At 39.7% G+C, this 23,784-nt stretch overlaps 1 protein-coding gene across 2 annotated transcripts in view; it reads left to right on the forward strand.

Moving 5' to 3' along the window:
* FSIP1 (fibrous sheath interacting protein 1) overlaps window positions 1–23,376 on the forward strand; it is a 597,082-nt gene extending 573,706 nt beyond the window's left edge. For both annotated transcript variants that reach the window (XM_050954839.1, XM_050954838.1), the window contains 2 exons: window positions 12,002–12,548; window positions 20,551–23,376. In XM_050954839.1, coding sequence (XP_050810796.1) covers window positions 12,002–12,548; window positions 20,551–20,585 — 582 coding nt within the window. In that variant the 3' untranslated portion in view covers window positions 20,586–23,376. The remainder of the gene's footprint in view (window positions 1–12,001; window positions 12,549–20,550) is intronic.
* The last annotated feature ends 408 nt before the right edge of the window (window positions 23,377–23,784 follow it).

Raw genomic sequence — 23,784 nt, forward strand, 5'->3', positions numbered from 1 at the left:
ACCATGGTGAAGTTAGGAATCCCCATTCTTTCAAAAGTAGCTTTACCTATGGAATATCATTAATGACCACCTCTTTGGGGTAATCACACACTTGATTGCCTCAGAAACCTCTGCCACCACTTTACCCACAGTGAACTTTCCAACCCCAAATTGTTTGGCAACGGACCTGTAGCAGTCTAGTGTAGCCAGTTTCCAAATGGTAATAGCAACCTGCTTCTGGACTGGCAAGGGTGACCTCAATTGTGTCTGTTTATGGTGGAGGGTGGCAGCAAGCTGCTCAGAAAGCTCCAGATTTGCTTTCTTCATGCAAACATTCTGGACTTACTGCTGATCACCCCAGGTCTGCATGACAGCATGATCCCACCAGCCTGTGTTTGTGGCCCTGCGCCAGAAGTGCTGTCTACATAGAGGGCATCAGCGGCCATGCCAATTGTACTGAGCAACATCTGCCAGTGCAAGTTTGCCATGACAGGGTACTCCTCCTCTGCTGCCTCCTCCTGCTCCATCAGGAAATCTGTCAGGTACTTTGGTGGGACAGAAATGTCCACCAGTGCCTCACAGATGCTCTGCCAGTTTCCTGACACAGGAGTGAAAGCTCAAGCAAGAGAAGTTCTTCAAAAAGCACCTCCTCCATGTTGCTGGCTCCGATAGCTGGGAGCACGTAGAGCAAAATGACTGCTTGGCAGGCTGTGTTGGTAGGTTATTCAAACTTCCTGTAACATGGATGGTAGGCAGTAAAGTGCATCATGGTCATAGGGCTAGAGCAGCCACATTTCAGGAAGGAACTAGGGACTCTGGCTGGTTTGACTTGGGTCTGCGCTGCAGGGTGGATGCCAGAGCCCAAGGTTTGAGCATGGGTTAGAAAAGACTGAATGTAGGATTAAATCCCACTAACCCATAGTTTACACTGAGAGTAGACATACCATTAATGGGTTTCTGCTTTCTGTTCTCAAAATAGTTCTTTTGCAGTGGCATGTTTAGCCACAAGGTAGATCTGACATCTGGATCCTGTGTTTGCTGCTTCTGTTTTTCCAATGTCATTGGCTTGATGGGCATATGTTAATTCTGTCAGTTGACAACCACTGTTAGAAGCTTTTTGGATGTCAAGTGTGAAAAATCAGGACAGGGGTTGGAGGGTAATAGGAGCCTATATATGAAAAAGACCCAAAAATCAGGACTGTCCCTATAAAATTGGGACATCTGGTCACCCTAATCCACCCCAATGGCTTGATAGCTCTGGATGTTGAATGATGGTTAATATTACCTGGGATCCTTATACCTCTGTCTTTTTTAATCACTCATTTTAAATTGTGTGAAGGAAATTGGCTAGTTTTCTTCTGGCTAATTCAGAGTACTCTCTCTGCCTCTGGAAGCTGAGTGTCTTGTCTTGTTACTCAGTGGTTTGAGCTTGGTCTGCTAAACCCAGGGTTGTGAGTTCAATCCTTGAGGGGGCCATCTAGGAATCTGGGGCAAAAATCTGTCCAGGTGATTCATCCTGCTTTGAGCAGGGGGTTGGACTAGATGACCTCCTGAGGTCTCTTCCAACCCTGATATTCTATGATTCTAAGACAAATTGCACCTACTACTCAAGTTAGTTGGATTCTTCATGAACCTGGTGTAATGCTGAAAACTGCCATGTGCATGAATGGATGCAAGCCTTTGTGTAGCTCTAATTGATTTCTTTTCAGATGTAAATATATCTTTGTACTGTGGCTTGTTAGTATTTTATTTAATTTCCATATGCTGTGTTTCATGATGTTTTAATTGTTGTCCTTAAATTTTAACTGAGCAGCATTTCAGTGGAGTATACACTTTAGAATAATAATAGTTTTAGCTTCATTAAAATTTGCAAATAGGATTACAAATAACAAAATAAATATTTCAAGTTATTCTATCTGGCTGCATTCCTTAATTTTTTAATGGCACAAAATTAATGGAGACTCTGGGCCAGATTAACCCTTGTTTAGCCATATTGGCTGCCCATTCTTTTTAGCAGTCTTCATTACATCTCCTCTTGGAATTAACCTCACAGATGTCAGACTAATTTTTTCCTTTAATCTTTTTTCTGTGTTCTTAGTGTTTCTAAAAAAAGTAGAAAGACATAACGGGCTACTGGCAATTGCACTTCAGAATTAACATATGGCTCTGATCAGCATAAGACCCAGCAACTTAAAACCAATTTTGTAAACCCCAGTCCTGTGCTGACTTCAGAAATGCTACTTACTTGCCCAAAGTTAAGCATGTGTGTAAGTGTTTGCAGGGTCTGCGCCTTAATGTGTTTTGGAAAACTTCAGGCAAATCATTCACATTTAATAATAAACTGTCTCCATTTGTTTTTAGATTAAACAAATATCCTAATGAGTGGTGTTGACTGACAAATGTGTGATTATTGAGGAGGAAGGATAAAGTATGGCATTGCCTGACTGTTGATAGGGCGTGTTGGTGTGAAATGCTAAATGGAAAGGTACAGGGCAAGGATTGCCTTGTCAGTGTTATGGTAGAGCTATGCACTTAAAGTGCTATTTATCATTTAGTAAATAACTATTTAAAACTTCCAAATGATAACAGTGCTGATATGTCAGAAGCCAAATCCTTGTTTCAGTAGGTTATTGCACTCTTGTAACGGATTCCTTTCAGCTGGAAGGGAGAAGATTATTTCAGAACAGATTACAAACCGTACATTTGACATTGCATTACAGTTAAAATACATCTCCAACAATTTTAAGGAATCGTACTGAACAACTTCAGAGACAGTCACAGCAGTTAACTGTAGTACCTCCAAGGTGAACAACAAAAATATATCACACCACAAAACAAAAAGGCTTAAATATTCCTTTCTGTCTTTTTTTCTAATATAAGGAATGCATTTAGTAGTCTGTCTCCGTTATTGTATAGAAATTGAAAACATTCCTAATGCTTTGAACTTGTAAGCCCAGAGTCACAGCAGGTCTGTACACAAACTAAGTACAAGTGTGCATTCCTACCAGATGCTGTAAGATTTATCCTATAGACCCATGCCACTGAGGAATTCAGCTAAACACAAAAGACCCTCAGGTAGAGAGAGGCAACTGGGGTCAGGAAAACTAGCTGCACACATAAATAGATTCCTGCTGGAAAGGTCATTAACAGGCATCCAGGACTCCAGGCTAGGAATTAATTTCTTGGACCATTAGCAGTAAAAAGCCTAGCAATTGAATGGGATTCAGTGCCCTATTAAAAATTAGCAAGAACAACTGGAGCTTTTCCAATTATAATAGGAACCAGACTTCATAGATCATTTTGCCTTGTCTAGTATGTGGTTTCTATATTCTGAATAATATGAATGATGCATTTATATGTTATTAAAATAGTATCTATGTAAATGTTTTATCTGTTTAATGAGGGTTTGTAAGTACATTACTGTGAGGACAATGAAAGCTTAGAACGGGAATTTAGTGTCATCCTAAGAATTTACTGTTGATTCCAAGTATTGAGCCTCCTAAAAGTGTACAGTTAACCGTAAAAGAATTATTTTTTTTACATATACAAATACTATATTGTATCAATTTTCTGTATAACCCCAGGTATTAAAAGTGCTTATGTGGTTTCATATAAACAATACATTTAATGTAAGTATATTCCCATCATTTCCCCCAGTTATTCAGACTTCTCTGAATAGAATTTCCAAAGCTAGTACTTGAATGGACACTAAGAGCAGCCTCTTTGCTCTGATTTCAGTACTGACCACCTGTCCCAATTTGTGAGTAGATGACAGGGTCATTGTCCAGCTATGCTGGAAGAAGGACAGGAGGGACTGGATGTAGTTTTAATTAGGCCACAACTTTATTTTTAAATATCTGGGAGTACTCAGCTGATAAAAATCGTACAGTACAGGTAATTCCATAATCATATACTCAGGGGCTGCCATCAGCCCTCCCCCTTTTCCATTCTGATCCCAGTCAACCCGCTGCTCAGATCCTACCACCCTCTCCCTCTCTTAGGAGGGTTAAGGGGGGTCATAAAGGAGGGGGATTGACTCCTTGCTGTACCAGTCATTTGAGCCCCTAACACACTTTCTCTGCTCCTTTAAAAAGTGCCTCCTTAAAATCCTTTACCTATCCATCTGTCTGTATCCATTCTCTATGGAATACCTGCACTGGACATTTACCTCAAGGAGGAGCCAGCAATTAGTTTGGCTGTCCTTTCCTCATTGCTGACCAGGGTCCTAGACATTTACTGACATCTTCTTTAATATGTCAGCTCCCCAGTCGGATAGGTGAGCCCTATCATCCCTGAATAACTCGGAGACCCCGTAAACAGATGAGAAATTACTAATCCCCCTTGACCACATAGGAATTAGGCCACCACCCTGTTCATATACCTCTCAGTCATCTACACTTTACCTAACTCAAAATTCTAAAACTAACTTCATATGATCCTATCTAGAAGCTTTAAAGTGTACAAGATCACTATAAAATCATAGAACGTAGGGCTGGAAAGGACCTCAAAAAGTCCTCAAGTCCAGCTTCTTGCACTGAGGCAGGACCAAATATCCTGGACCATCCCTGACAGGTGTTTCTCCAAACTGTTCTTAAAAACCTGCAATTCCACAGCCTCCCTTGGAAGCCTATTCCAGAACTTAACTACCATTATAGTTAGAAAGTTTTTCCTAATATCTAACCTAAATCTCCCTTGCAGCAGATTAAGTCAATTATTTCTTGTCCTGCTTTCAGTGGACATGGAGAACAATTGACCACAGTTCTCTTTATAATTGCCTTTATCTGAAGACTGTTAACAGGCCCCCCTCCAGTCTTCTTTTCTCAAGACTAAACATGCACAATTTTTTTAATCGACCTTTCCTCATTGGTCAGGTTTTCTAAACCTTTTCTCATTTTTGTTGCTTTCCTCTGTACTCGCTCCAGTTTGTCCACATCGTTTCTAAATTGTGATGTCAAGAACTGAACACAGTGCTCCAGCTGAGGCTTCACCAGTGCTGAATAGCACAGGCGCTGGCTTCTAATTTTCTCTGGGTGTGCTCAACCTCCGCTCAGCACCAGGCCCCAATCCCACTTCACCCCTTCCTCCAAGGTCTTGCCCCACCTGTTTCTGCTGCCTCCCCCGAGCGCTCCCTGTCCCTGTTCCTCCTCCTCCCTCTCAGCACCTACTTCATGCCACAGAACAGCTGATCGCGGCGTGCAAGAGGCACTGGGAGGGAGGGAAGAGAGGTGTTGATCAGTGGCGACCGCCGGCAGATGGAAGTGGGGGAGGGAGGGGAGCTAATTTTTTTACATGGGTGCTCCAGCCCTGGGGAACCGATGGAGTTGGCGCATATGCCAAGTAGAGCAGGACAATTACCTCCTGTGTCTTACATACATCACTCTTGTTAATTCAGCCCAGAATGATATTAGCTTTTTTTGCAATTGCATCACATGGTTGACTTTTACTCAATTTGTGATGCACTGTAAACCTCAGCTCCTTTTCTGCAGTATACCATCTAGCCAGTTATTTCCCATTTTGTAGCTCTGTTTTTGATTTTTCCCTCCTAAATGAAGCACTTTGAACTTGTCTTTATTGAATTTTATCTTGTTGATTTCAGACCAGTTCTGTAATTTGTAAAGGTCATTTTCAATTCTAATCCTGCCCACCAAAGTGCTTGCAACTCCTCCCAGCTTGGTGTCATCTGCAGATTTTATAAACATGCTCTCTACTCCACCAGTTCTCAAACTGTGGTTCAGGACCCCATTTTAATGGGGTTGCCAGGGCTGTTGTTAGACTTGCCGGGATTTGGGACTGAAGCCAAAGTCTGTGCCGCACCACCCAGGGCTGTGAGGAGCCCCTAGCCCTTGAAATCACTGCTGGAGCCCTGCTACTGCTCCCTCGGGGCTGCGGCAGAGGGGCTCGGGCCGCGCTTTAAAGGGTCTGGGGCTCCGGCTGATGTGGGGAACCCCGGGCCCTTTAAATCACCACCAGAACCCTGCTGCCGCTACCCCAGGGTTGTGGCAGCGGGGTCGGCCGGCAGTTTAAAGGGCCTGATCTCCCCGCAGCGGCTGGAGTCTGGAGCTCTTTAAATTACTGCCGAAGCCCTGCCACCGCTACCCCAATATAACGGCGTTTCACCTATAATGCGGTAAGGATTTTTGGCTCCCCACAACCATGTTATATCAGGGTAGAGATGTAAATCAGTTTCGCTAGTGAACACGCAACTTGATTTTGGGTGAATAATTACAGGATTGCATTACTCATGTGAGCCTTTGCTTTTAGTTTTTGAATATTTTTTTAGTAGAAAATATTCCCATTTCTCTATGCTTTTTGAAACCAGCTAGAAAAGCAAACCTTCACAACTGTAAGCATTCATTCATAGATTAATATTTGTATAACTCAAGATCAGACTTCAAGATACTCAAAACCCAGAAACCCTCACACCTGAATAAATGAAATGGCACAAGATAACTCAGCTCCACTTTTGTTAGGTGGGAAACCAGAATCTTTAAAAAAATTAATTTATGTAGTTTTTTCTGAACATTCACTGCACTTCTATGCCTTCCCCACATTACTAACAATCTATTAATTTTGCAGTAGATTATTCAGTATCCTTTCTCCATTTACTAAAAATTTTACTATAGCTCGAGAATGCTCAAAGATATTTTCTATGGCATGGGAATAAGCAATAATGTGAAATCAGACCCCATGAAAAGATATAAATACAGACAAACTATGTCCAAAGGCAGCTGTTTAACTGAATTTGTCAACCTTTCAACAAAAATATTTTACTCTGAATGGAAATATATAAATAATAGCAGATTAAGTGAAGGTAGCACTTTAGAGTCAAATCTTCAAAATCTGGAGGCCAACATATACAAAGGGAAATATGCATTCACAGTTTAACTCACATTGGAACACATATGTGTATGCACACAACAGATAATGGCACACAACCATAACTATAGGCACCCATCCTCCAAATGCTGTTTCACATGTAGAAAGGACCGTTACATATACAGTAGAAAATTACACAATGACAAACTGGAAAATGTGCTTTTAGACCCAGATCTTCAAAGATATTTAGGCACCTAATTGCCATTGATTTTAATTGGAATAGGAGACCTTGTGGCACCTTAGAGACTAACAAATTTATTTGGGCATAAGCTTTCGTGGGCTATAACCCACTTCATCGGGTGCATGGAGTGAAAAATAAAGTAAGGAGGTATAAATATACAGCACATGACACTCTGTGCATCTGATGAAGTGGGTTATAGCCCACGAAAGCTTATGCCCAAATAAATTTGTTAGTCTCTAAGGGTATGTCTACACTACTTTCCGGATCGCTGGGTAGCGATCAATCTATTGGGTATCGATTTATCACGTGTAGTGTAGACGCAATAAATCAATCCCCGATCGCTCTCCCATTGACTGCTGAACTCCAGCAGTGTGAGAGGCGGAAGCAAAGTCAACAGGGGAGCTGCAGCCGTCAATCCAGCACTGTGAGGATGCGACATAAGTCATTTAAATTTGATCTAAGATATGTAGACTTTCGGCTACGCTATTCTCATAGCTGAAGTTGCGTATCTTAGATCAATCCCCCTCCCCCCCTGCTAGCGTAGACCAGGCCTAAGGTGCCACAAGGATGCCTCATTTTTGCTGATACAGAATAACACGGCTACCCCTCGGAAACCTAATTGGAATTAGTTGCCTAAATACCTTTGAGGATCTGGGCTGTAGTTTTTCATTTACATGTGCAATTACCAGCTTTGTTTACAAAACATAGGTGCCCATTTAAAAAATATTTGCTGTAGAACCCTGTATATTAAAGTGTTTATTTTTAACTAATAACACCTCTTTAGTTACATGGTAACTAGAGTATGCTGTTCCTTGTAAACACAGTGTAATTCCTTATGTTAGTATTTACATACTTCCGCAGATTGTCATGTAATCACTAAAAGTAATTCCCATGTAAGTGGCACTGTGGATTAAAAGGACAGAAATAATACATATTTCTTAGTTGTGGTGTGTTAATTGTCACATGATATGATATCACTATATCTTTAAATGCTCAAGAGTTACCTTTTAAATAAAAAGTACTTGCAAAAAATTTGCTGTACAAATTAAAGCACTACTATAAAAAGTTTAGAGAGACAGCATGGGGTAATGGATTGTGCTTAGAGGTGGGAGTTAAAATCCTGAGTTCAAAGTGATTTCTCCTGTATTTTTGGGTTAGTTACAGGAGTCTCTGGCTCCATCCCCTGCTAATAAAGATTTTCCTCACTGTTATGAAAGCTTAAAAGTATGAGAAAATGGTATAAAAGGGCCATGACTTGGTCCGGGATCTAGTTAGCTATTGAAAACTAAATTATATCATTATTCTTTAGATTAATTGAGTCTTTATGTAATTACCATGCTTTATGTTCACCAAAATAAAATTCTACCTATAACACAGACAATTAGCACTGTTCTTTAAAAAACAACAGTAAACAGCCTTTTAGTTAAATGGCTGCCATCTCCCATTGTTCTCAATTGGAATGAAACCAAGTTGCCCTCAGGGAAGATGAGAGTCCATATAGTGAAACCAGGATGGGAAAACGATTAAACATCAAATGTCTTTAAAAATCAGTTTAATTTAATCTGTGTCTGCACACTCTATTATGCCACTATCAGAATTATAAAATTACAATATGGCATCACTAAGGGCCAGACTTAAGGTGGTTTGCATGCCTTCACTGTGCATTTCTATACCTTAACATTTTTGGATTTCTTTTAGGACTAACCTTAAGTCAACATTTTCTGAGTTTCTAATGTTTGTTTTGGGGATATTTATAACATCCTTGTAATTTTTTTTTTACCTTTTAATTACTGATACTAACTCAACTGTCGTTTTTTGGCGATCCCTCGAGGTAAGGATGATCTCTTTCACAGGTTTTATTTTTCATGGGTCCTTTGGTGACTGAGGAGTCTGATTCTTGAGCCACAGGCTCATTGTCAGACATTGCAGGTGGTGTTGGAAGACAGGGTTGGGCAGCATTTGCTGCATGACAGTTGTCTTCCCTGTCTTTTCTGGCGTTTTTCTGCGACTAGGGCAAGGAGATTTTCCTCTATTGGATGTTCTCTCTCTGACAAGTCTTCGCCAGTTATCCCTATCCTGGGCTGCTGTCTCCCAGTGTGTGGTGTCGATGCCACATCTCTTGATGTTTATTATGAGGGCATTTTTAAAGCATTTCTTTTGGACTCCCCGTTTCCTTTCTCTTTTGGTGAATTGGGCGTGCAGCAGTTATTTTGGTAAGCATATATGAGACATGCACACACAGTGCCCGCTCCATTTCTGCTGGTGCTGGATAATCAGGGCCTTAACGCAGAAGATGTTGGCCTCTGTGAGGACATTGACATTAGTGTAATAATCCTCCCACTTTATGTTGAGGAACTTCCAAAGCAAGTGCTGGTGCTGGAGTTGCAGGTTTTTCAGATGTTTTTATAGGTCACTCAAGTCTCACAGCCATAGAGGAGAATTGGGATTACTACTTCTTTATAAACTAAAAGTCTAGCATGTGTTCTGATGTTGTGATTGTTGAACACCTGGCGAGTCTGCCAAAGGCAAGGCTGGCACAGGGAATTCTGTGCTGAATCTCAGTGTCTATGTCTGCCCTCCATGGGAGATGGCTGGGAAGATAGGCAAATTATTCTACATTTTCCAGTTCTTCTTTGTCCATATCGATCTTCCTTGCTGGGTCTGATGATTGACCAGGGATTGGCTGGTGGAGAACTTTTGTTTTGCTGATGTTCAGAGTTAGCCCTAGGTTTTTGTAAGCTTCAGAGAAGCAATTAAGGGCTGTTTGAAGATCCTCCTTTGAGTGTGCAACTCCAGCACAATCATCTGCATACTGCAGTTTGGTTATTGTTGCTGATATTACTTTAGTTCTGACACGGAGATGAGAAAGGTTGAAGAGGTTGCCGTCAGTCCGATATTGGATGCCAATGGCCTGTGGTAGACGGTCTTGGGTTAATGTTTTCATAGCTGCTAAGAAAATGGAGAAAAGGGAGGGTGCCAGTACACAGCCTTGTTTTACACCAGTTCGGATGACAAAGAGCTCAGACGTTGAGTCATTGCACAGGATGGAGACAGTCATGTGGTCATGGAGGAGTCCTAACTGTATCTCTGAGCCCCTTCTAATTCTGCTAACTCCTTTCAGAAATGGGGCAAACTGAATACAATATCCTAGGTGAGGGCATATTGTTGAATTATATAATGGCATTATAATTTTACTTTATATTTATCATCCTCTGGACTGGACTTATTAATAATTACTGTGCATTAACACTCAGCAGATTTGTAAACAAGACTTTGCAAGAATTAATACTCTTGCTTAGTACTAAAAGGTTATCTAATCTTTATGTTCCCATTAGTATGTTAATATATTGGAAATCTATACGTATAAATTGTAACTCAAGTAGAGTGATTGTTGCTTTGAATAATATTTTTTTTCTGACATCATTAGGTTGACACACAGCTTTACATGTTGAGCTTCCTGATTCTTTTTCACGTCTGATTTTTACCTTTTAGGTTAGCTAGAACGATTTTTTACCTATAACTGCTACTGATATGGGATCTTAGATCGGCTTTTGTTCTTTTAAAAGCATTTTCCCAGACTTCATCATTGCTGTTGATTCTGTGCGACATTGCAAACAAACTCAGTTCATACTGTCTGTCATTCCGTACCTGGTGATGGCTTGATAATGCAAGCTTTTTCACATCCTTTTTATCTATTTGATATTTTAAAGGACACTAAGATTTGAAAACTCACTCACTGTAGAGTGATGACTGGAAGCGACCCCGATCTCTAACTTGTTGATTTGTAGAGTCAACTTGAAACTTTTAATACCTCAAACATATTTAATAAAGAAGTATTCATTTTTTCTTGACTGAAGGCTATTCCGATTCATAAACATGAATGAGCAGTTTTAATATGTAATCCTTTGGGCTGTGATCTCATCACATCACATAAAGTAAGCAGTGTCATGTTAGGTCAGTACTTGGATAAGGGTCCTACAGAAAAAAGCCAGGTACTGCAGGAAATGGTGCTGATGCTGGTAGGTGGCACTGTTCTCTGAGTCAGTGCTGGATCAATGCTGGATCGAGGCGTTGGAGGTTTTGTAGTGGGTCAGATCTCCAGGTAGTATACATTGGTGTAGCTGTATTGAAATCATCAGTTGATCATCTGGCCCATCATGTTTGGATGTCAGGTAAAACTGAGGCCCTAATCAATTGTGATCTTTAAAAAAAACTTATACTTTTTGTAAAAGTAACATTTTGTTACCCCTGATACTCTGGCCAAATTGTGATTTGAGTATCTACACTTTGGCTACCTAATAAACTCCCTGTAGTTTCAACTGGAAAAGATAATCTTCTTCAGTACCTGCCTTACACCAGTGTGTGGTGTTGTTCTGCTCTGTTACACAGGAGCATTAAAGGTTGTGATGACTGAACTTTTGCATCATAAGCCCTGTCTAACATAACTGCCCCCTCATTGTTAGTATAAGAAATTGACTGAAAAAGGGATACGTGGGTGTAAGAGCTCCAAATATATCATCCAAATTACTATGGATCTTTCAGCTATGTATTCTGTTTCTCTTGATAATTGAAAGAGACTGGAGCCCTGAAATCAACAAGGAAATATTATATTTTTAAAAAGTCACTAAACTGTTTAACTTAGTAAGTAAACAACTGTGCTTTTATCTTTAATAATACGAAGTCTTGTGTGAGATTGTAGGTGAAATGAAAGGCCTCTCCATTAAGTGCCTGGTGTACAGCAGCCTTCTTAACAAGTTTCAGTGTCGAATCTATCTCACACCTTTTGGAATGGTTTAATAAGTAGTATAATTACATATAAGCATATTTAAACTCAGGAAACCCCCAAAATAATATCATCAGTGTTCAAGAGTCCTATTCATTCTTTTGTGTCTGCCAAACTCTTTTGTGATGGTTTTATTAATAGTTATATTTTGACAGGAAGAAATTTTTGTTTGTTTTTTCCAGCCTGAAGAATTACCTCGTCTCTCTGAAGAGCAGCTTGTGACTCTTCTGGAAGAATGTATGCAGTTCTCAAGAACAATAAGCAATGTTACCGTGCCAGAATTACAGGAATCTCTTTCTGATGGAATAAGTCCCTCTTGTTACACAACTCAGGACTCCACCCTAATCTCCAGGTCTACTCTGTCCAAACTGTTAGATGAAGGCCACAGTGTGGAGATGTTAACAGCTCAGGAAGAGGCTGGTATCGAAGATAAAAGTATATGTGAAAGTGCAGAGGGTGAAACCTGTGGCTACTATCTCAGTAAAGCTTTGGCCATTAGTAATTTATCAAATGATTCTGTGGCCCAAATAGAAGAACCTGATGACCTAGAAAGTTCACGGGAGATGGAGAATAAGAATAATACAGAAGATTACTTTACGTCAAGAGCATTCAGTGCAGAAAGATTGAAAAAAACCTCTTTCTTGGATGAACTATTTTATTGCGTCAGCATGAACAATGAGCTATCCACAGAGGCTGACATTCCCAGCATACCATTGCAGACCAGAGGAGGTGAGGCTCTTAACCATTTAGAATAGGCTTTTGATTAAGATGAACAAAAGAAGCAGGTTCTCACCAAAGGTATTCATTAATGCAGTACAATTACAGTGGTGGGGCAACAAAGTACTTTTATAAAGCATAAAACCATGCCAAAAATAACACACGCAAGCTGTTTTTCAAAATTCTTGCCCTGATGTAATTGCTCCCAAAATTAATAGTTTTATGAAATACTAGTAGCTGAAAGACCATGCTGTCACATGGGTATCATTCATAAAGTCAAAATAACTAAGAATTTAAAAATTGGATGGTAACAGATTGCAAAACCCAGTGAGGATTCAACCTGCTGATATTCTAAACAAAAAGAGCCCTCAATCATGCTTGTAGCTGTTTCTATCGCTTCAGAGTGACAATCCTGGAATGTTCTTATATTGATTATACTATCAATAGTATCAAAGAGTACTCTCTTCTCTTCATGTGTCATTATATAATGCCTGCATCTGTAACTTTCACTCCATGCATCTGAAGAAAGCTTATGCCCAAATAAATCTGTTAGTCTTTAAGGTGCCACCAGACTCCTTGTTTTTGTGGATATAGACTAACACGGCTCCCCCCGATACTCGATAGTGTTGATTGTGATTAATACTGTCAACGGGAAAATAATGCTAGATACACTGAAATATTTTTTATACGAGTAAAACCTGTTGTTTCTTTTCTTCATATTGAACTTCCTTTCTGTTTCTGGAGAACATATATTCTCATAGTAGTTTCCAGGCTAATTCACACGAGTCCCACCATATATCTATTGAGTTGCTTCTCTGATATGACAAGCTCCATACTTAAAAAATAAAATAAAATGATATCATGATCTAAATATAAGAAAAATTAATCAGAATTGCTTACAGCATTTCAACCCTGTATGCTGACAGCATGCACATGGTATTAAAGTATACTAAATATACATATTGGTATTCTATATATTGGTTTTTGTTGTTTACATTCAGGAAAGACAGACTTGTACATATCACCCCGTGCAGAGTTAAATAGATATTATATATTACTATAAAATCTGAGGTATGCCCACATTTCTAATTTCTTTTACTGATGCAAAATGTTTGTATTATGATATTTTAATAAAAATCCAAATTCAGATTTTTATCCTAATAGCTGTGCGAGTCACCCCTCTTTTTCTAAAAAAGAACTGTGTTCTAATAAAACAACTAGACACATATCTATACATCACTGTTAGCTTAAAATGGCATCAGATTGGTAAAACATTGTTAATGTTACAGAGTCTGTGATAAATGGAGATAGTTTGGTTATATTGTAATTTACCAAATTCCTCTTTAATTTACTAAATTAGACCTCATCGTTTACTAATTATTGTCATTATACATCTAATCACTTCCAAATTTGGATTCAGCTATAACTTAGCAGAGCACCGTCACACCTCCTTATTGCAGTGGCATTTTTGAGCTCTGATTATAATGGTTGCTTTGACTGCACATTATTCTGCTTCCCCCATTCTGTAAAAATTATGCCTCACATTATACTGTTATCACTCCACATATCAGGAATGAGAAGGTAAGAAAGACTGTCAGAAACTGAGCCTGCAGAGATAAGACCCTGCTTACCACACCCTAGTCTTATCTTACCACCTCATCCTGGAAGCTTGGGGAAACAACTCTGCAAGATCTTTCTTCCCTTTCCTTCTCAAAAGAAATACGATAATGACAGGTGTAAGGATGACAGAGAGAAGAAATCAGAGAAGGACAAAACAGAGATGACAAGTCAGGAAGCAAATAGCCTTCTTTACAAAGTTTTAAGAACAGAATGATCAGACACATACGCAATTTGTTGGGTAAGAGTCAACACAGCTTTTGTAAAGAGACATTGTTCCACACGAATCTATTAGAATTATTTGATGGGAATGGGTCAACAAACGTGGACAAGGGTGATCCAGTGGATAGAGTGTACTTGGACTTTCAGAGGGTAGGTCCTCTCCTGGATTGGTAACTGGTTAAAAGATAGGAAACAAAGGGTAGGATTAAATGATCAGTTTTCAGAATGGAAGGAGTAAATAGTGGTTTCCCCCAGAGATTTGTACTGGGACCAGTGCTGTTGAAGATAGTCACAAATGATCTTGAAAAAGGGGTAAACAGGTGACAGAATTTGCAGATGATCCATCATCTTAGATAGGGCTGTGAGACTGGCAATTTCACTTAGTTCCTGCTTCCTGATAGAACATTGGAGCCATACTAGCATAATTTGAGGTATCTTTCTTGCAGAGTAGGGAAAAGAGGAGATCTTAACAAAACAAACACTGGTAAGTAATCTTCCCATTTAGAAAATCACATGCTAAAGCGTTGAAGTCTACAGAATTATTTTATTAGATTTATTACATAATAATTAAGGCTCCGTGTTTGTTATGGAGGTCACCAGGTCACGGATTCCGTAACTTTCTGTCACCTCCATGACTTCTGCTATGGCTGGTGTGGCTGGCCTGGGGACTGCCTGAGCAGCTTGGGCAGCCCTTGGGTCAGGCACATTGGCTGCTGCTGGGGCAGTCTTGGCCTGACCCCCCAGCAGTAGGAGTTTGAGTGGGGAGAGGGCTCAGGACTGGGGATTGGAGTGCAGGGTGTTGCTTACTTGGGGTGGGGGGAGCTCCCCAGAAGGGTGACAGCAACTCCCCTCCCTCAGCTCCTAGCTCCATGTGCTGACTCTGCCCGCAGGCACCACCCCTGCAGCTCTCATTGGCCGCAGTTCCCAGCCAATAGGAGCTGTAGATCTGGGGCTTGGGGCAGAGTGGAACTAGGAGCTGGGGCCACCACTTCCCAAGAGCTGAGTAGGGAGCCTGCTCCAGCCCCACCAACTGCACACCCCTCGCCGCACCTGAGGCACCCCTGGGGCCATGACTCCCCCAACACCCGTGGTGGCCGCGAGCTGCATCCCCCTCCCCAGTGCCCACAGTGCTTCCCGGGCTGTCCTGCCCAGCACTCGCAGCACCCCCAGGGCCACGCCCCCCACCAAGGCACCCCCCCCCCGCACCAAGTTTCAGTCAGGGGAATATAGTAAGAGTCATAGACAGGTCACGGGCCATGAATTTTTGTTTACTGCCTGTGACCTGTCCATGACTTTTACTAAAAATATTAAAATGTAGCCTTTATAATAATATAAGGGTCTTTGTGTCATGATAGTTCACTATCTCAGCACAACATTGTCTGATGTATTTATTCTTTGTTTCTTTAATTGTTGAATAATACTCAGCTATATACACTTTAAAATATGTAAAGTTTAAGTACACATAGTTATTTACCAACCTGTTTTGTTTATCAAATACTTTGAAAGAAAGTAGGTAAGTAGCAGAGATTTTTCTGCCCAAACTTTTGTGGTTCAGTTTTTCATGATGAAAAGCCTCTTCGCACTTACCTGCTTTCACATGAGTCTTTGGGCATGTCTACACTTACCTCTGGAGCGATTGATCCAGCGGGGGTCGATTTATTGCGTCTAGTGAAGACGCAATAAGTCAACCACTGAGCGCTCTCCCATCAACTCCGGTACTCCACCGGAACAAGAAGTGTAGGTGAAGTCAACAGGGGAGCGTCAGCAGTCAACCTACCGCAGTGAAGACACCATGGTAAGTAGCTCTAAGTACATCGACTTCAGCTATGCTATTTTCATAGCAGAAGTTGCGTAACTTAGACCAAAGCTAACCCCCCTCCTCTGGCCCCCCAGTGTAGGCCAAGCCTTAGACTCATCACGTTGGTTCTGGTCAGGTGATTGGAACAAGGGGATATGACTCATGTAGGGCAGAATGAAAGGAAGTATCAAAAAAGAATTCAGACATTTATGATATCAGTTTTCATAACTGACAACAATTTTCCAGTTCCCCATAAACTGAGGCCAATAGAGGGTATTTCAGATGTGCCATTCTGACATTAAAATACATATAGAACTTAAAATTCAGAAACAAATGTGAGGTATTTTAATTATTTTTGTCAGTTTATTATTGATTATATATATAACATTAAAGAGAAGTTCCCATTATTTATCCAAAGGACTAAAGTGATTCCTGCAAAGACAAATCATGCATAGATATAACATTTGTTCATGGCCATGACTGGAAGTTCATAACCTTTATCAAGGTTGTGAAATTATTCAATATTATATTGATGAGCCCAGTATTACTCCAGTAGCTAAATGTGATAAATTATGTTGACTAATGTAGGAATTAGACCCTTGGAGACTCCTGTGGATTCCAATCTCTGGCTAATACATTTCCTTTCAAAATTTCAACCCATGTTTATTTAAACAGATTTCTTAATCCTTTATTCCAAGCTCCAGGGTTGTGTTTTTAAATTATTTTTAAAAGAGCCATCCTCATAATTGCATCATGTTATGTATACATATTTAAACTACGCCTAATACAAGAACCACACTAAGGATAATTGTATGTTTTACTTTTTTGGAAATAGGAAACATAGTGAAAAATTCTACCAGACCACTTCACTGGTTAGCCACATAGCCCCAAATCCAAGGGAAGGTAGCGGTGAGACCTTAATGACCATGGTTGTAGGCAGGTCAGGCATGTTTACACACTCCAAACTACTATGGGAATGGCTGATAGCTTTATTTCAGAGACTCTGCAGGCCATTATGTAGTTTCCCCAGTTCTTGCTCAGCTGAGGAGGAAGCCAGCCTCTCTCTCTCAATGCTAGCATTGTCTTCTTTGATATCATCTCAAAACACCTCTGGAACATCATATGTGGTAGTTTGGGTGTGGGAGCTTGATGCTTCACTCTGTTACTCTGGTTTTACTTCAGTGTAACTGTTTAAGTGAATGGCATTATGCCAGTGTAAAGCTGGTGTAATAGAGCTAATACTCAGGCCTGAGATTTTGAATCATGGACTATTCTTTGGGACATTTAATTTCTGAGAATCTGAGTAGGTGACACAATTCAAGCTGGGCCTTGCAGCTGGATTGAACTCCATCCAACAAAGCTATTGAAGTCCAAGATTTGGTCCATTATGCATGAGTTATCCATTGACCTCAAAGATAGAAAAAATAGATTTATCATGACTCATTAATATATTTTACTAAAGCACACTGTGCATATATAAATTTCAGTGAAAAAAATCCTAATATAGTTAGCCATGTACTGTACTGCTAAATGTAGTATGACTATAATTCCTATTATAGTGGAAGTTTAGTATGTGGTAATTATGCTTTTCTAAAAGATAGGGTCTTTGTGAAAGATACTTATTTAAAAATCCTTGACCATGTTTTGGACTCAGACAATTTAGAAAGTTAGCAGTGTTTCTACTCTTTCCTACAAGGCCAGGAGAGCATGGGCATTGGCTTATAGACCTTTTGGGAGAAGGTATGTGCATTGGCCTTCAGTATTTACATTTGTACCTCTCAAGCATTTCTACTGAAGGCTGTATTGTTTTGTCAGAGATAAGATTTCTCTTCTAAGGTCTACTTTGGGATGTTCACTAGACTTTCAGAGCTCAGGAGGCAAGAAAGTCTATTTTATCTTAGCTTATTTGAGAAGGGAAAAGCTTATCCAAGTTCTTGCAAAAGCTCAAAAAGATAATTTTTATCACATCTTTTTTTCTTTAACTTATTTAAGAAAATACAGTCCTTTGGCGAATGGATGTACTCTAGAGTATTGACATATATTCCTGTAGATTCACTTTCTGAAGTAGATATTATACAGTATCCTGCAAACAGAATGAAAAACTCAGAAGTTGTTCATATTTCTTCATCTCTATTTAAATATATAGGGATTCATGTCTGCTTTTCACTTGTTCCTTACTATTTGCGGTGGACCTTCTTGTTTTGTCATGCAAGTGAACCTTACATGTTAGTATCTTACAGTATCAGCTCCCTTGAAGCAGGCAGAAATACAGACTGCAGCGATCCACGACTTTTACAATATCTTACTGTAATATTTTAGTGCTTACTGTGATATTTTAGAAGTACTCTGTGCTGAGGAATAATCAGTTACATCAATGTCAATTTATATCCCCCAAGAGTTAAGACATGAAGCATGTTTTGATCTGTAGAATGCAGAGAAAATCTTAAACTATGTCATAAATACTTGAGGTCCTTCAATATCTGGAAGAAAACAGTAAAACAGAATGTCACCTCATAGAGAAATGTGTCTGATAAATTCTGCCTCCCAGATGCGGGCACGAAACTTGGTTATAGTTGATCAACCAAGAATTTGGCCTTTTGTCATAAGGTTGGTTTATTAATCCCTTTCAGTTTAGATGGCAATATCGACACACAGATAAATTTTATTAAAAATTGGTAGCTTAAACTCCCTGCAGGAATTTGAGGTGTCATCCATTTACTTAGCTTTCAGACAGAAATCTTGAACCTTGTTGCATCTCACTGTCTCTCATGATCAAAAAAGTAAATGAAGATGTTTAACTTCAAGAGACACTATAACTTCCTGCATCACTTAGTTCCCTAAAAAACACAATTTCATTGCAAGAAGAGTGAAGAATCCTAGCCAGATATACACATTTAGTGATATTAAAAAGAATCCAGTTAACAGACTTGCAAGTAATTATCAGATCTTAATACTCAAGCATCCATTGCCATTTATAGCACAAAATAGAGAATTTATTATTTCACTTTTTCAGTGAGTGCATAGAGTGTCAGGTAAGGCAAGAAAACAGACAACTAACCAGAACTGGCAGGATTTGACTTCTATGCATAGGGCCCCTGCTGCTAGAATTGATGAAAAGAAGAATGTTGTCTTCAGATCTGCAGGAAAGTTGAAGATTAACTAAATGGGCCAAATTCTGCTTTCTCCTATGACTGTGTAAATTCTGAGTAACTGTCTAGTCTCCAGGCAGCCTCATCCAGATATCTGGCCTGTAGCAGGCTGCCTGATTGGTCACGCTATCAGCAGCGGGCAGTAGGCTGGTTCTTAAACCAGCAGCAGCTTATTGGCTGCTCAGTGCTTATGCCCACAACTGTGTTTGTGTTACTTTGTTTCTGCTGCCTTTACCTTGCACCCAGCCTTTCCTCTGTCCTGTCCCTGCCTTGAATCCCTTCTTGATTGCTACCCTTCTTGCTCCAGTTCCTGAGCTCCGGTTTGACTCTTGGCTCCGGCTTCTGATAACTGACTCCGGCTCTGATCTTGGTCCTTGGTTCCTGATCTTGCTCCCACCACTAGGCTAGACCACCCTCATCCCAGTCAGCTGACAGTAACTCCATTAAAGTCAATGGTTTCAGGGAAATGGTGGTCCTGGAAGGTGGAGTGCTTGCTAGGACCATGTGATCATGTGATCAAAAACACATAAAGATTAGATAACACTGACTTTCTAAATAAATACACAGGTACCTTCATAACTGCATTAAAAAGAAAACACCTAACATTGATTACAGTCACATAATACCAGACTTATTTCTGTTTATATTATTAATCTTTGTGACCGGCTATCTTGCGCAAACTCTTTATACTGATTATCTTCTGGATGCCTATTTCTTGAGATAGCTTTTCACCTGGAAAGAGCTGTCACTGGAGCTTTCAGAAATATAAAGCTAGTTGTCTATTTCCAAAACGGTATGAGTTTTAATTTCAAATACATCATAACATGGTCTACGATGCAAAATTACTTTCAGAGCTAAAAAAGCACTTACCTTAAGAGAACAGTGATTACAGTTATCGTTGAGAGGTGAGTGAAGTTGCTACTTCCCCTCGAGAACTGGTAAAGGCAGATGGTCAAATACCCTTGGATGCCCATGTGATGCCTATTGGGATAAACAGAAGCCGAACTTATCCGCAGATGCAGGCATTTACATCAGAAGTTGGTATTTCTCAATGTTCAGAGTCCAATCAGTAGTTATGCATGATTGACTGCTCTTATTCCCAGCTTTCTTTGGCCTTATTAGTGTTCAGGAAGATTGTGTATCATGATCAGTTACTACTTTTTTCATTGATACTTGTGAATATTATTGGCCTTCAAGCAATTCATGTATGATTTCTTCTTTTGTGCAGATGATCTGAAGATTGAAGATGTGGCACCAGAGTAATATACATACTCCAACTTACAGTCATTTTTATAAAACATTGGTAAACTACACTTCAGTGTTTTTCATTAACACATGATCATTTCAGACTCTGAATGCAGTGAAATCGTCATGCATATATACACTGCGTACCATAATTATTACTGTGAAATAGTTTCTTCTTACAGAGAAAGTTATTATTGTCACACATTGCAGTTTGAGTTCTAAAGGGAAAATATTCCTTTTAATTGAGTTTCTGGTTAATATTTTACATAATATTGTTCAGTGTTTTACCAGCAATGTACATTTTTTCAACATATAGTAGTAGACATAATCACAAAGTTGTATTGAATTCAGTAAAATTGAGTATGAACTTTGTAAAAATATGACATGTCAATTCTAATAATCTATTTTTTTCTGTTTTTGCATACACTTAACTGTTTTGAAGAAAAATGGCTAAAATCTGACTGCATCTGTTCCTGTCTGCAGTGGAGTTGTTTATGGTACGGACGGGATTCTGTAAAGTGGTGAGGGCTCTGTCCCTGATTCAACAAAGTGCATAATCATTTGCTTATTTTTAAACAAACAATAATTGACATCAATAGGACTACTCCTATGCATATTGTTAAGTATGTGCATAAGTACTTTGCTGGATTAGAGCTAGAGTGCTCATCACTTTGCAGGATTAAGCAATAGGTGAAGATAAGAATTTAATCATGTGGCGAGTAGCCTTGGGTTCCCGTTGAGGTACATAACTTATTTGCATAGAGAGTCAGTCTCTGTAATCCGTTCTTAGGATCTGCTTCTCAGTTGCACTAAAGTTCCTCTACACCAATTTAACAGTATAGAGAAGCCTAATAGTGTAACTAAAAGTCAGATCCACAGTCCTTAATGGGAGTTTTGTCTTAACAAGAACTGAAGACAGAATTTAGAAGTTGGACGTAACAGAAGGTAGGCAGTACCTGGAATGATAATAACGGAATCTGAAACCTTCTGGTAATGCCCAGCAGTAGGGTGGAAAACAGCAGCTGTTTTATGTTTGAGATAATGGTATTAAAAATTTACCTTGTCCACACTCCCTCCCTCGCCACTCCGTCCCTTGAATTTTTGCTTTCTTAAAGAGGCAATCTTCTTTTCACTATTATGTGAGAATGAAAGAACTTTTTAAAGTGATTTTTTTAAAAGATTCTGAGGGGAAAAAAATGGTCGTTCTAACAAAGATAATTTGGTGGTTACATCAAAGAAATCTATTAATTTAATGTGACCTCCACATATATCACATTGACAAGTGTTCAGTTAACACAAGCTAAAAGCATAAATTTTCTTTTAGAATATCATGCTGGCTATCCACCATTCATTGAGAAGAAACTTCTGGTTGTACTGATACAAAGTCAGTAATGGCAAAGGTCATACATAATCTAATCTGAACTCAAAGTAATAAACATATTGAAAGTCTAATCTGTGTTACCAATGTTAATGCAAATGGAGTTACTCCATTGACTTACTTGGGATTTACATGGATTTAACAGATCAGAAACTGGCCCAGTATGTTTTACCTTATGAATTTACATAACTGATGCATTATATTTGCCATAATCAAGTGCCACTTGTCCCGTTAGCAGTTTAGTGAATGTTGGGCTCGGGAACCAGACCCAAACCCCTCCAGATCATGGCCGCCACATTGTATGCATGATTTATATATTACATGCAAAAATTAAAGGCTAACAGAGAAGTTATCATGGAGACTAGCAGCCTAGGTACATTTTTGGAGAGCATAAAAACTTAAATCAAAATATCTCATACATACAAAATATTCGTGAGGTAATACAACAATAGATATATATATAATTGTAGTGGGTGGCCTCACCCATGGAGTGTCCCCTGACAGCCCAGTGCAGTGCCACCATTGTGTCTCTACTTCAGTCTCCCCAAGTGAGAGTTTTAATAAATCCCATGGGGCTTGTATATTGTATAGCGTCCCTTTAGGGGTCTAGTTTTTTTTAACTCCAAAGGAAGAATGTCATACAAATAGGCCTCCCTCTCAGCTTCTCTGGCACAAATGGGGCTATCTTCCAAACTGTCCTTTATACTTCTCCTTAATGCAGAAGTTTCCCACAGCTCTCTTTCCTGGGACTGTGATTCAGGCCAGCTTCAGGGCTTTCTCCTCAGCTGGGCCCCTTCACAGGCACCTGCCCTGCTGTGAAGAAGGAGGCACCATTTATGCTGACCCCTTCTCCCAGCTCATTCCTTATTGACTGGGACCCCTTTCCTTTCTTTTCATATCTTTTTAAGGGGAAGACTATCTGTCACAACAATATACCAGCAATCTTTATTAAAGTCATAACTATATGTAAAATGTGTATAAAATGTAACAATAAATTCAGACCCAAGATGTTGCCAGTTTCTATGATCAAACATAGGTAAAAGTCTCAGAATCTGCTCTTCTTGTATCCATTTTACTGACCCTACTTTCTTCTATTTTTCCTAATCTCCATGGGTGAGGTTGTATGTTGCAACTCCAAGAGATGCAGAACAGAACTCGCAGTGCATGGTGATGGGCTACAGCAATTTTAAGCCCCCTTTATGCCCTCCTGATCTTGAGCTGCTCTCGGGGTTGGAGAGAACCCTGGAACCTGTTTAAGGTATGACAGTGGGCTGCAGAATCTGCTCAGTACTGTGTGATACAGCCCCTCCACCACATAGTTTCCTGCCCCAGCCCTGGCCTTAGCATAATGCCTGCCCTGGGGGAATCCTTTTAGGGCCCCTTCTTGCAATCCCGGCCATTTTATGTGGCTTAAAGGGACCAGAGCAGTGGTGAGGATCTCATCTCATGTATTCCAAAAGTATGTTCTGTGAGCACTTGATTTGACTCTCATTGAAGTTTGTGGAAGGGCTCCCATTGTTTTCAGTAGGACCTGGATCAGGCTCTAAGTGTCTAAGTTAAAAAGTGTAAAAAGAGTTGATTTAATAGAAAGTGTAAGAAGAGTTGATTTACTGGCTTTTTCAGTAGCCATTTGTGTTACCTCATTTTAAGTTAAAGATAGGTAGAATTCAAAATTGTATTACTGGTAAATTTCTTATTTTAGAATTGTAGAGTTTATTTCAAATTTTTGGTGTTCCCTCTGGCCCTTTTTTCAGAAACGTGTTTCCCTTCCATTTGTCACATGACTCTCTTCTGTCCCATTCTCTGCTTACCCACTCACTTCAGTAATTCCAACTGCTG

Source organism: Gopherus flavomarginatus, chromosome 5, assembly GCF_025201925.1.
Source record: "Gopherus flavomarginatus isolate rGopFla2 chromosome 5, rGopFla2.mat.asm, whole genome shotgun sequence".
In the NCBI taxonomy this organism is placed as follows: Eukaryota; Metazoa; Chordata; order Testudines; family Testudinidae; genus Gopherus; species Gopherus flavomarginatus.